Source organism: Cherax quadricarinatus, chromosome 19, assembly GCF_038502225.1.
Source record: "Cherax quadricarinatus isolate ZL_2023a chromosome 19, ASM3850222v1, whole genome shotgun sequence".
Lineage (NCBI taxonomy): Eukaryota > Metazoa > Arthropoda > Malacostraca > Decapoda > Parastacidae > Cherax > Cherax quadricarinatus.
This window is the reverse complement of record NC_091310.1, coordinates 34,248,762-34,261,261: the sequence shown is the minus strand read 5'-3', so window position 1 is coordinate 34,261,261 and position 12,500 is coordinate 34,248,762. Positions and strand designations below refer to the sequence as shown.

Sequence of the window (12,500 nt, the reverse complement as noted above, 5' to 3'; positions counted from 1 at the left end):
CTACTTATTGTTCCTTTAGGCTATTACCCTTTCTTTATCTTGTAATGATATCCTAATCAACAACCTCTTAAGGAAACTCATACATCTCTCTCTCTCTCTCTCTCTCTCTCTCTCTCTCTCTCTCTCTCTCTCTCTCTCTCTCTTTAACAGAACTGGATGCATCAGTTGTGTACTGCTACCATATTCTACATAAGAGGTACACATACTTGGATCTTAAACAAGTTATGTAGGAGAACTCAGGGCAATGAGGATATCAAGTACTGTATTCTACTAAGGGTTTATCAACTAAGGAATCTTCAAAGGTTTTGTTCCAGCATAGCATGAGTCTTTCTTTCTCTCTCTTTCTTCCTCTCTCTCTCTCTCTCTCTCTCTCTCTCTCTCTCTCTCTCTCTCTCTCTCTCTCTCTCTCTCTCTCTCTCTCTCTCTCTCTATCTCTTACCCGTTATCGGAACAGTTATATCCGAAAAAGTCGCAAGCGAGTATCAGTTCGGTTAAGGAGTAACCTATGGCTTCCTGCAGCTCCTGTGTGAGGTTCATGTACGCTGAGAGGAACTTTATCTGCATGTTGTACATTTCTGAAGGAGCCATTACTCGACCTGGGTTGGCATTTGGTGGTCCTTGGGGTGGCCCTGATAAATTAGGAGGGCTGGGCGGTCCTCCTCCTCCACCAAATCCATCGGGCTGCCACTGGGAAGTGGGCAGCCCTTGCATATTAGATCCACTTATCGGCTCTGGCCCAATTTGTCGCTTGCCTCTAACGATCTACGAAAGAAACATTGGAGATGAAACTAGAATAAACATTAGTTAATGTAAACAATCAATTTACTGAACCAGGATGTTATTAGAAACAGATCTTTAAAAAAAGGACACATCAGCGAACCTTTCGGTCTTGGGACCTTGATTAATCCTAACCTTGACCAATCAGAAGTGATCAAGGACCCAGGACACGGATTTTTTTTTTAAATAAATATGGTCTAGTGGTGACTTACGCGTCATTTTTAAACCGAGAAGTTTATCGCTGGAAAAAAACTTATATTCTTGTTTTGTTTTAACTGAAAGAGACGAATAGAAAAAGCCTTTCAAAAAAGGCCTTAAAATAGAGATTGAACCATGGAGGCCTTGCTGGCTGACCCTTGTGGGTTTAGTGCTTAGTTTTGATTGTTGAAAATGACCTGTAAGAATGATGAAAGAATGACGCTGGAAGGAAAGAGAATGAGAATAAGATACGTAAAAAAACGAAAAAAAAATAAAGAGGGAGAGAGATATAACCAGGAAGGAAACCTCAAGATTTTTATTTTCCCTAATCATGGTAAGCGCTAAACACATAGGGATCATACAGCGCCCAGGTAATGGGAGAGTCAGGCTTAATTAGAGAAGGGTCAGGTTCAGTCACTTGGATCAAGAGCCCCTCACCAGCGTCAAGGAACCTCTCTTCAGAGGTGAAGAAAGATGGGGAGAGAAAACAGGTAATGATAAATCAAATACAAAAAAAAAAGCGGAAAAAATCATTCGAAAATTTAGCCTTAAGGAATAAATCACGAGAGAAAAAAAAATTGATGAATTCAGAATTTGGAAAAAAAAAAACACATCCATTAACACAAACATTTCAAAGAAAACGCCAAAAAAAAAAAAAAAAAAAAATCAAGAAAGCAAACAGGAAACGACACATCTGTCATTGTTGTCGGTAACAATTATTATCATTATAGTTATAATCAAGAGGAGAGCACTAAACCCGTGGGATTATACAGCGCCTGTAGGGGAGGAGAAATGTGGAAGGTATTCAGGTTTAATTCAGGGAACTGAGGGTAACAAGCAATACTCACTGAAATGTTTGCCAGGTTGGTTAGTTAATGGGGGTTTAAAGCCTATCTACTCCTCTAGCGTCATTAAGGCTGCACCTAACTTGTTCACCACCAGACAAAAATACTTAAATCACTAAAATAGGGATTAAGGTAAACTCTCAGAGTATATACATTGTATATATATATATATATATATATATATATATATATATATATATATATATATATATATATATATATATATATATATATATATATATATATATATATACTGAGAGTTTACTTGCATTAATATTTTAGATATTAAAGTATTCTTGTCTGGTGGTGATCAGGTTACGTGCAGTCGATAGGCTTTAAACTCCCATTGAGCACTCAGCCATTTGAACCTGAATAGTCTGTGGATTTATTATTACTTACTGGATCAAGAACACCTGCTGTTAATGGGTCAGAAACAGGAACACCTGCTGCACCAGAGGTTGCAGGTATGGCTGGACCAGAGGCACCTTCTGTGACTGAACCAGCGGCAGCTGCTGTGACTGGATCAGGGGCAGCTGCTGTAACTGAGCCAGGGGCAGCTGCTGTGGCTGGTCCAGGGGCAGCTGCTGTGGCTGGTCCAGGGGCAGCTGCTGTGACTGGATCAGGGGCAGCTGCTGTGACTGGACCAAGAGCAGCTGCTGTGACTGGACCAGGGGCAGCTGTTGTGACTGGACCAGGGGCAACTACTGTAACTGAGTCAGGGGCAGCTGCTGTGACTGGACCAGGGGCAACTGCTGTAACTGATTCAGGGGCAGCTGCTGTGACTGGACCAGGGGCAACTGCTGTAACTGAGTCAGGGGCAGCTCCTGTGACTGGATCAGGGAAAGCTGCTGTGACTGGACCAGGGGCAGCTGCTGTGACTGGACCAGGGGCAGCTGCTGTGACTGGACCAGGGGCAACTGCAGTGACTGAACCAGGAACAGCTGCTGTGACTAGACCAGAGGCAGCTGCTGGGATTAGACCAGAGATTGGTAGAGTTACTACACTAGAGGCAGCTGGGATGACTGAACCAGAGACAGCTGTTGTAAGTGAGCCATAAGGAACTACTGGGGCTGGACCAGAGGTAACAACTGTGGCTGCAGCTGAGTCACCTGCTATGACTGGACCCAAAACAGCTTCTGTTGTCAGACCATTGCCAACTGACGCAGCTGTACCAGCGGCAGCTGGAGCAAGCAGATCAAAAGCAGTTGGAACGCTTGGACCAAAAGAAGCTGGAACACCTGGACCAGAAGCAGGTGGAACAGCTTGACCAGAAGCAGGTGGAACACCTTGACGAGAAGCAGGTCTAGCACCTGGACATAGACCAAGACCTGGGCATGGACTAGGACCTGGGCAGGGACCAGGACCTGGACAGGTTCCGAGTGGTTGCGGAGGGATATTACAGCAACTGAGGTTATTCCAAAGATTCTCCAGATATTGTGTCGAAGAGCTTTTGCAGGTGTCCCTGTAACTCTGTAGGATGGCGGAGCAGTAAAGGCAATAATCCATCTGGCGCAGGTCCACAGGGATGCTCTTTCCCGATGTGAAGTTGTTCGAGTAATAGGCCATCTGTACCGCGGGGCAGCCTATTGTTTCTACGCCGCAACTGGAGATATTGTAGAGAACCAAGAGCGTGTAGCCGTCGGAAGAAGTGTTGAGGTGACTGCCAGAGCCACTGACGTAGCTGTTGACAGACGTGTTGGAGAGAACCTCCAGCATCTTCTTGAATAACTTCTGGCAACTGAGGCGGTTCTGGTTGCAGACTGTCACTGCCGGAAACTGCACGGTGCTCATGTGCTGGAGATCCATCTGGAGAAGCAAAATAAATTTATGTTTTGAAAGGGAAGTGTGCATGTATATTTGGCGAAGAGGTTGGGAAGGGGATGTGGGAGGTGAGGGTATGTGTGTTTTGGAGGTGGTGGAAAGGTAGGAAACTGAAATATCAGTTTCTTTACAATTTCATACTTACTCTATTTTTCTATTAAATAAATTATGTGCATTATATATATATATATATATATATATATATATATATATATATATATATATATATATATATATATATATATATATATTATATATATATATATATATATATATATATATATATATATATATATATATATATATATATATATATAAATATATATATATATATATGTATATATATATATATATATATATATATATATATAAATATATATATATATATATATATATATATATATATATATATATATATATATATATATATATATATATATATATATATATATATATATATGGTAATTGTGGTAGGGGACCCGAATGCTAAAGTAGGAGAAACTTTTAGAGAGGGTGTGGTAGGTAAGTTTGGGGTGCCAGGCGTAAATGATAATGGGAGCCCTTTGATTGAACTTTGTATAGAAAAGGGTTAGTTATAGGTGATACATATTTTAAGAAAAAGAAGATAAATAAGTATACAAGATATGATGTAGGGCGAAATGACAGTAGTTTGTTGGATTATGTATTGGTAGATAAAATACTGTTGAGTAGACTTCAGGATGTACATGTTTATAGAGGGGCCACAGATATATAAGTAAGTTCATTCAGGTATACACAAATACAGTTACATAGAATTATCATACATAGCAGCATATGTGTAGAGAACCTAGGATAACCCAAAAAAGTCAGACAGAGTGACTTATTTCCATTGGGGTCCTTTATCAGATCACTTTCTAGTTGTAGCTACACTGAGAGTAAAAGGTAGATGGGATACAAGGAGAATAGAAGCATCAGGGAAGAGAGAGGTGAAGGTTTATAAACTAAAAGAGGAGGCAGTTAGGGTAAGATATAAACAGCTATTGGAGGATAGATGGGCTAATGAGAGCATAGGCAATGGGTTCGAAGAGGTACACCCTGTTACTGTGAATTTGTAGCTATTATTAATTTTATATATAATGTATGTGTGGTTCTTACGTTTTCAATGGTTTTGCTAGGATTAGCAGAGTATGCGAGGCTGTATACGTTCACGTTTATCCATATATATCAATAATAACAACATTTTGTGAAAGGGGTAACATGCTTTATGTGCCATGTTAAAATGGGTAACAAGCTGAAAAAGTTTGGGAACCACTGAGGTATGGGGTAGGTTTAAAAATGTAGTGTTAGAGTGTTCAGCAGAAGTTTGTGGTTACAGGAAAGTGGGTGCGGGAGGGAAGAGGAGCGATTGGTGGAATGATGATGTAAAGAGAGTAGTAAGGGAGAAAAAGTTAGCATATGAGAAGTTTTTACAAAGTAGAAGTGATGCAAGGAGGGAAGAGTATATGGAGAAAAAGAGAGAGGTTAAGAGAGTGGTGAAGCAATGTAAAAAGAGAGCAAATGAGAGAGTGGGTGAGATGTTATCAACAAATTTTGTTGAATATAAGAAAAAGTTTTGGAGTGAGATTAACAAGTTAAGGAAGCCTAGAGAACAAATGGATTTGTCAGTTAAAAATAGGAGAGGAGAGTTATTAAATGGAGAGTTAGAGGTATTGGGAAGATGGAGGGAATATTTTGAGGAATTGTTAAATGTTGATGAAGATAGTGAAGCTGTGATTTCGTGTATAGGGCAAGGAGGAATAACATCTTGTAGGAGTGAGGAAGAGCCAGTTGTGAGTGTGGGGGAAGTTAGTGAGGCAATAGGTAAAATGAAAGGAGGTGAGGCAGCCGGGATTGATGGGATAAAGATAGAAATGTTAAAAGTAGGTGGGGATATAGTTTTGGAGTGGTTGGTGCAATTATTTAATAAATGTATGGAAGAGGGTAAGGTACCTAGGGATTGCCAGAGAGCATGCATAGTTCCTTTGTATAAAGGCAAAGGGGATAAAAGAGAGTGCAAAAATTATAGGGGGATAAGTCTGTTGAGTATACCTGGTAAAGTGTATGGTAGAGTTATTATTGAAAGAATTAAGAGTAAGACGGAGAATAGGATAGCAGATGAACAAGGAGGCTTTAGGAAAGGTAGGGGGTGTGTGGACCAGGTGTTTACAGTGAAACATATAAGTGAACAGTATTTAGATAAGGCTAAAGAGGTCTTTGTGGCATTTATGGATTTGGAAAAGGCGTATGACAGGGTGGATAGGGGGGCAATGTGGCAGATATTGCAGGTGTATGGTGTGGGAGGTAGGTTACTGAAAGCAGTGAAGAGTTTTTACGAGGATAGTGAGGCTCACGTTAGAGTATGTAGGAAAGAGGGAAATTATTTCCAAGTAAAAGTAGGCCTTAGACAACGATGTGTGATGTCACCGTGGTTGTTTAATATATTTATAGATGGGGTTGTAAGAGAAGTAAATGCGAGGGTCTTGGCAAGAGGCGTGGAGTTAAAAGATAAAGAATCACACATAAAGTGGGAGTTGTCACAGTTGCTCTTTGCTGATGACACTGCTCTTGCGAGATTCTGAAGAGAAGCTGCAGAGATTGGTGGATGAATTTGGTAGGGTGTGCAAAAGAAGAAAATTGAAAGTGAATACAGGAAAGAGTAAGGTAATGAGGATAATAAAAAGATTAGGTGATGAAAGATTGGATATCAGATTGGAGGGAGAGAGTATGGAGGAGGTGAATGTATTCAGATATTTGGGAGTGGACGTGTCAGCGGATGGGTCTATGAAAGATGAGGTGAATTATAGAATTGATGAGGGAAAAAGGGTGAGTGGTGCACTTAGGAGTCTGTGGAGACAAAGAACTTTGTCCTTGGAGACAAAGAGGGAAATGTATGAGAGTATAGTTTTACCAACGCTCTTATATGGGTGTGAAGCATGGGTGATGAATGTTGCAGCGAGGAGAAGGCTGGAGGCAGTGGAGATGTCATGTCTGAGGGCAATGTGTGGTGTGAATATAATGCAGAGAATTCGTAGTTTGGAAGTTAGGAGGAGGTGCGGGATTACCAAAACTGTTGTCCAGAGGGGTGAGGAAGAGTTGTTGAGGTGGTTCGGACATGTGGAGAGAATGGAGCGAAACAGAATAACTTCAAGAGTGTATCAGTCTGTAGTGGAAGGAAGGCGGGGTAGGGGTCGGCCTAGGAAAGGTTGGAGGGAGGGGGTAAAGGAGGTTTTGTGTGCGAGGGGCTTGGACTTCCAGCAGGCATGCGTGAGCGTGTTTGATAGGAGTGAATGGAGACAAATGGTTTTTAATACGTGACGTGCTGTTGGAGTGTGAGCAAAGTAACATTTATGAAGGGGTTCAGGGAAACCGGCAGGCCGGACTTGAGTCCTGGAGATGTGATGTACAGTGCCTGCACTCTGAAGGAGGGGTATTAATGTTGCAGTTTAAAAACTGTAGTGTAAAGCACCCTTCTGGCAAGACAGTGATGGAGTGAATGATGGTGAAAGTTTTTCTTTTTCGGGCCACCCTGCCTTGGTGGGAATCGGCCAGTGTGATAATAAATAATATATATATATATATATATATATATATATATATATATATATATATATATATATATATATATATATATATATATATATATATATATATATATTTGGTATTCATTTACACCTGCTTTTAAGGACATTACTATACCTTTCTCTTAAATAAAATATTTGGCTTTTGGTATGTTTCGTTTAATAATCATTTTGTATAACTTAAGAGTTAGTTTACCCTCTATGAAACATGAGAAGTAGCTGGGGTAGACAATTTAAACGTTAATAAACGCAGACCTGTATATTCTTGTCCCAGTATGAGACCATCTTCAGAGCGGGTCTCTGCTGATGAGGCTCTCCACGTGGCCTTAAGTTCAGTAGAAATTTCTGATCTAAACTGTGGTCAACCCAAATTAGAGTCAACATGACATGTTATGCAAAGTCTTGTCAACCAAGATATACTGAAGTGAGTTAAAACTCAGTCTGCGTTTGAGAACTTTTTTTTTTAAGATAAGGACATAATTGACGTTTTCTCGATGCATTTACCATGACCTCATGACCTTCGTCAACGTCTTGTTCAATTGGCTCCAGTTCTTTACTGGAATAGCTCCAGTTGCTTGCTGGAGCTACCCTCCCTTCTCTTGGAACAAAGCTGACTGTCTCTCGCTTATCATGCTCTGTGTGACGTCTTCGCGTTTAACGCTTTCCCTTCAGCTCATCTGGACGATCAAAGACTGACCCGTATAACTCAAGGTTAGCTTGGACAATCCAGTGCATACGTTGATTGTCCCTGACTCAGTCAGACTCGCTGAAACATGAAATAACTGAAGTAAGTACAGGAAAAGGACCTTGAAGTAATCATAAGCAGCTACTTCAAAGGTACTAATCAGTGTCTATCTGCGACCTCAGAGGTACAAAGTAGTGTCTATCTGCGACATCAAATGTACAAAGTTGTGTCTGTCTCCGACTTTAAAGGTACAAAGTAGCGTCTATCTGCAACTAGCAAAGCTTACAAAATTCTAAATTTTATAGCTAAAAGCTTCAAGTAAAATACACAAGACGCCATATTGATACTCCACAATGCATTTATTAGACAGCTTCCTGGTCCCCAAATGAAGTAAAGGGGAAAAATATAAATATTGGAAAGGGTACAGAGAAGAGCTGTCAAACCTGTACCATCGCTCAGAAACACATCTAATGAAAAGACTCAAAGCACTTAACTTTTTTCCTCTTAGGCAAAGGAATCTAGGAAATTTCACTCAAACCTTTAGAATGGCTTTGAAACCTTCAAACACGAAGAAGCATTTGAAAAACTGGTAAGGGAGGACAAGAGCTAGTACACTCACTACCTCACTCAACCACTCACTAAACCCTCACTAAACCCTTACTAAAATTCGCATGGACTGTCATGTACATAAAATTGACGGGAGACTTTGAAGTCAGCAGTTTCCTAATGTTGTACAAGGGCTTCAACAGGACGATCAGTTGACAGAGATGCAACCAAACCAATAATAATAGTAGTGGGAAGTGTAGAGGGTTGTGATAGTCTTATCTAAACTAGTGGTAACCAATAGAAGAATTAATGCAATGTTCTTCGAGTGTCAGTGGAGTAACTTGAGTAGATGAAAATAGAAATAGTAAAACTTTAGTAGATGTAGTTGTACCTCACCTCTTCCATCCAGTTCCGTCTCTCCTGTAAATCCTATGCTATTTTTCAATGTAGTATGATATGTTTTTTCCCCTGTTTTTCACGCTAGCAGGGCCCGCAGGAAAAAACCAGGGAATTTTCCTTAGTAGACATCCTCGAAGTGGACTTGAAAGTCCGCTACTATTTGCCTTTCCCATGCACTCTATATACAAAATCACCTGAGCTACCCAAGACATATGTGAACTACCCCAAGATCCATCTGAACTGCTCTCAAAATATACTGAAGATAGTATGTTTCCTGGAACTGCTCAGTCTCACTGAGCAGCAGAAAAACTCACAAAGAAGAAACAAAACTTTCTCTGAGTGACTCAGAAACTTATCGGAAAGGATTAAGACTCACCTTGAAGACCGAAGACTTATTTATGTTGTCTAAGATCAAAAACTCACCTAGGAGACAAAAGACTTAAACTGGATAACAAGAGAACTTATAAGACTGACTCCAAGTCTCACCTGAGTGGTGTAAGGGTAAGACAAATAGTTGTCTATGACGCCGATGGTGTCTCTGACGGTGTAGTAAGTCCCAACGCCGAAGAGTAGAAGCCAGAGGACCCGAGGAAGGCGGTCGTTTGCTCTCCCAGCGTTGCTTATCCCAGAGATGGCGGTGCTGGTCCAGAATTCCGACCACGTGTCACTTACCACCGTCCAGTACGTTACTCGTTGCTCGCCCACGTCTCCGACTTGACGTATGCCTGCGTCCCCAACTTGTTGCACGTCCATCTCTCTCATGCGAAGCATGTCTTCATCTGCCCAGCCCTGAGTGCTCTGTAAGATTGCCTTGTTGTGTTAGGCTTTTCATGAATTCCAAAAGTTACAAACACTTGGAGATGGTAATTTTACAGAATTTTTTTTTTGGTGCGTTTAAAAGATCTAAACCTGTTGGGGGGGAAAGGGGTTATTCAGTCCTGGAATTTTGACTTATGTGGATATTTAAACTATGAGAGAGCAAACGCGGCAAGTGGCAAGTAAAGAGACTACAGGTACCACAAATAGGTGAGCGCATACACACACACACACACACACACACACACACACACACACACACACACACACACACACACACACACACACACACACACACACACACACACATACATACATACATAATTACCCAATAAATGTGTGTAAAGACAGAAAATGACAAGGTTAATAGTCAATGAACCCCCGTCGCTCTTGGAGACCCACAAACAAACAAATATCAACACACACACACACACACACACACACACACACACACACACACACACACACACACACACACACACACACACACACACACTCCATGCTAATTTGCTATATTCCATTGAGTGGCATAACTTACTGTCATGCAAATAACACATGACTTATTTTGTTTATGTTGGTATTTTATTGTGTGTGTTAGGTTATGTGTCGTGGCTCCTAGCGTCCCCTTGTCGACCGATGTTAAGAATATAAGAATGGAGGAGTACTGAAGCAGGTCTTCTGGCCCAAACTAGGCAGGTCCTTCTCGAAACCAATCACTTCCACTGGGTCCTGGTTTATTGAGGTCTGCCACGAATACCATTAAAACTATCTTTTGGAATTTATAGCTGCCGCTTCCTATTCAATTTATTAGACTTCCTTTCAACTTTGACAATGTTAAGTCATCAGGATAGTTTCTTTATTCTCTCACAGTACAAATGGACAGCCTCTCATAGTTAAAAAGGATCGTTCCTTTAGCCTACATCAACAGGTCATAAAGGGTTTGACCAGACTTAGGTACACGGTCATCATCCTTCAACAGGTCACAGTGACATCACGAAGGACCATGACGAAGCGAAACGTTGTCGTAAGATTCCTTTCCCAAGTGCGGGTTTTTGATGAAGGTGAGACGGTTGTCTGAGGGAGTAAGGAGTGACCACATGCACTTCCTCTTAGTTTTTCTCTTTTATCCTTTGCATGATTTACGGCGTGCTGTGAGTCATGCATAACAGCCCTTGGCTTCAGCTTTTTGTCGAAGCTTCTCTTATCACAAGGACACCTCTGGGGACCAAGAGGGATATTTTTTTTTTTTTTTTGGTGAGTCTTTCGACATTAACGATTTTAAAGGAATTTTTATAGATACTGTACTTTTTACTATATTATTTTTTACTTTCAATTTTTATTTTATGCTTGTCTGAATGGCTTTTCCTCTTGTATTGCAGCCTTGGCTTACAGATGTATGTGTGTGTGTGTATGTTGTTGTACGTAGCTTCTTATGATGAAATTTAGTTAATGACTTTCAGGGGACAAATCGCTTCTTGCCATAGAGGAACGAGTCTAGTTACATACAGTTGCTTATTCTCAGGTTGCTAAACGTGTTTGATTAGATAGGATTTTTTTTCTTATGCTGCTAATATGGTTTTGATATACCCAGCTGGTTTCAATATAATTTGTGTTTACCTTCCTTTTGTATGGTAGAGGGTTGTATAGCACTCATTCTCTTGTTAACATCTTTGTATCTTCGAGCTCGATCGCTAACACACTCAGATCACACAGTGAGGTCTGTGATTCGATCCTTTTTACGGGCGAAAACATTAGTGTTTCCTGGGGACAAAGTTATCTTAATTTGCCAAAAATGTTCTGCATAACCGGGGGCTTTCTGTATAGCATGTCATAGATATCACCTATTTCTGTATACATTATGCATGTATAAATAAAATTATTATTTTTATAATAATAATAATAATAATAATAATAATAATAATAATTATTATTATTATTATTATTATTATTATTATTATTATTATTATTATTATTATTATTATTATCTGGCTGCTAACCTACCAATCACGAAATCATTGAGTATCCTTATTCATAATATCTTTTTCATCCATCCTTTCAGTGTCGTTCCTCTTTCTCTTATCATCTGTTCAGTTTCTGCTTCGTCCCTGTTCTTCTGTTTCTTTTCTCAGTATGTGAAAACCTTCTGGGAATACTGCATTTTTATTACCCTTGAGAGGTTCGTGTCTAAAAGGACTTTGATGTGCCTTAGAGCATCAGATGTTAAAGGATTCCTCCTACAAGCTTGACTAAAAGATTCTCATTAACAAGGATAAAAACTGCTTTAGGTTGGAGGAAATGCTGCGTTCCTACCAGCTTGTGGAGTGAGATTAACAAGTTAAAGAAAGCCTAGAGAACAAATGGATTTGTCAGTTAAAAATAGGAGAGAGTTATTAAATGGAGAGTTAGAGGTATTGGGAAGATGGAGGAATATTTTTGAGGAATTGTTAAATGTTGATGAAGATAGGGAAGCTGTGATTTCGTGTATAGGGCAAGGAGGAACAACATCTTGTAGGAGTGAGGAAGAGCCAGTTGTGAGTGTGGGGAAAGTTCGTGAGGCAGTAGGTAAAATGAAAGGGAGTAAGGCAGCCGGGATTGATGGGATAAAGATAGAAATATTAAAAGCAGGTGGGGATATAGTTTTGGAGGTGGGTGGTGCAATTATTTAATAAATGTATGGAAGAGGGTAAGGGGTACCTAGGGATTGCCAGAGAGCATGCATAGTTCCTTTGTATAAAGGCAAAGGGGATAAAAGAGAGTGCAAAAATTATGGAGGGGATAAGTCTGTTGAGTACACCTGGTAAAGTGTATGGTAGAGTT

General features: G+C 40.2%; 1 protein-coding gene across 1 annotated transcript in view; it reads right to left on the bottom strand.

Annotated features, from left to right (window-relative positions):
• The window catches only part of LOC128688110 (uncharacterized), a 24,430-nt gene extending 14,771 nt beyond the window's left edge, over window positions 1-9,659 (bottom strand). The window contains exons 1-4 of the mRNA XM_070086829.1: window positions 9,354-9,659; window positions 2,189-3,626; window positions 1,747-1,751; window positions 440-762 (exon numbers count right to left, since the gene is read on the bottom strand). Of these exons, the coding sequence (XP_069942930.1) occupies window positions 440-762; window positions 1,747-1,751; window positions 2,189-3,626; window positions 9,354-9,638 (2,051 nt within the window). The 5' untranslated portion in view covers window positions 9,639-9,659. The remainder of the gene's footprint in view (window positions 1-439; window positions 763-1,746; window positions 1,752-2,188; window positions 3,627-9,353) is intronic.
• Between the last annotated feature and the right edge of the window lie 2,841 nt (window positions 9,660-12,500).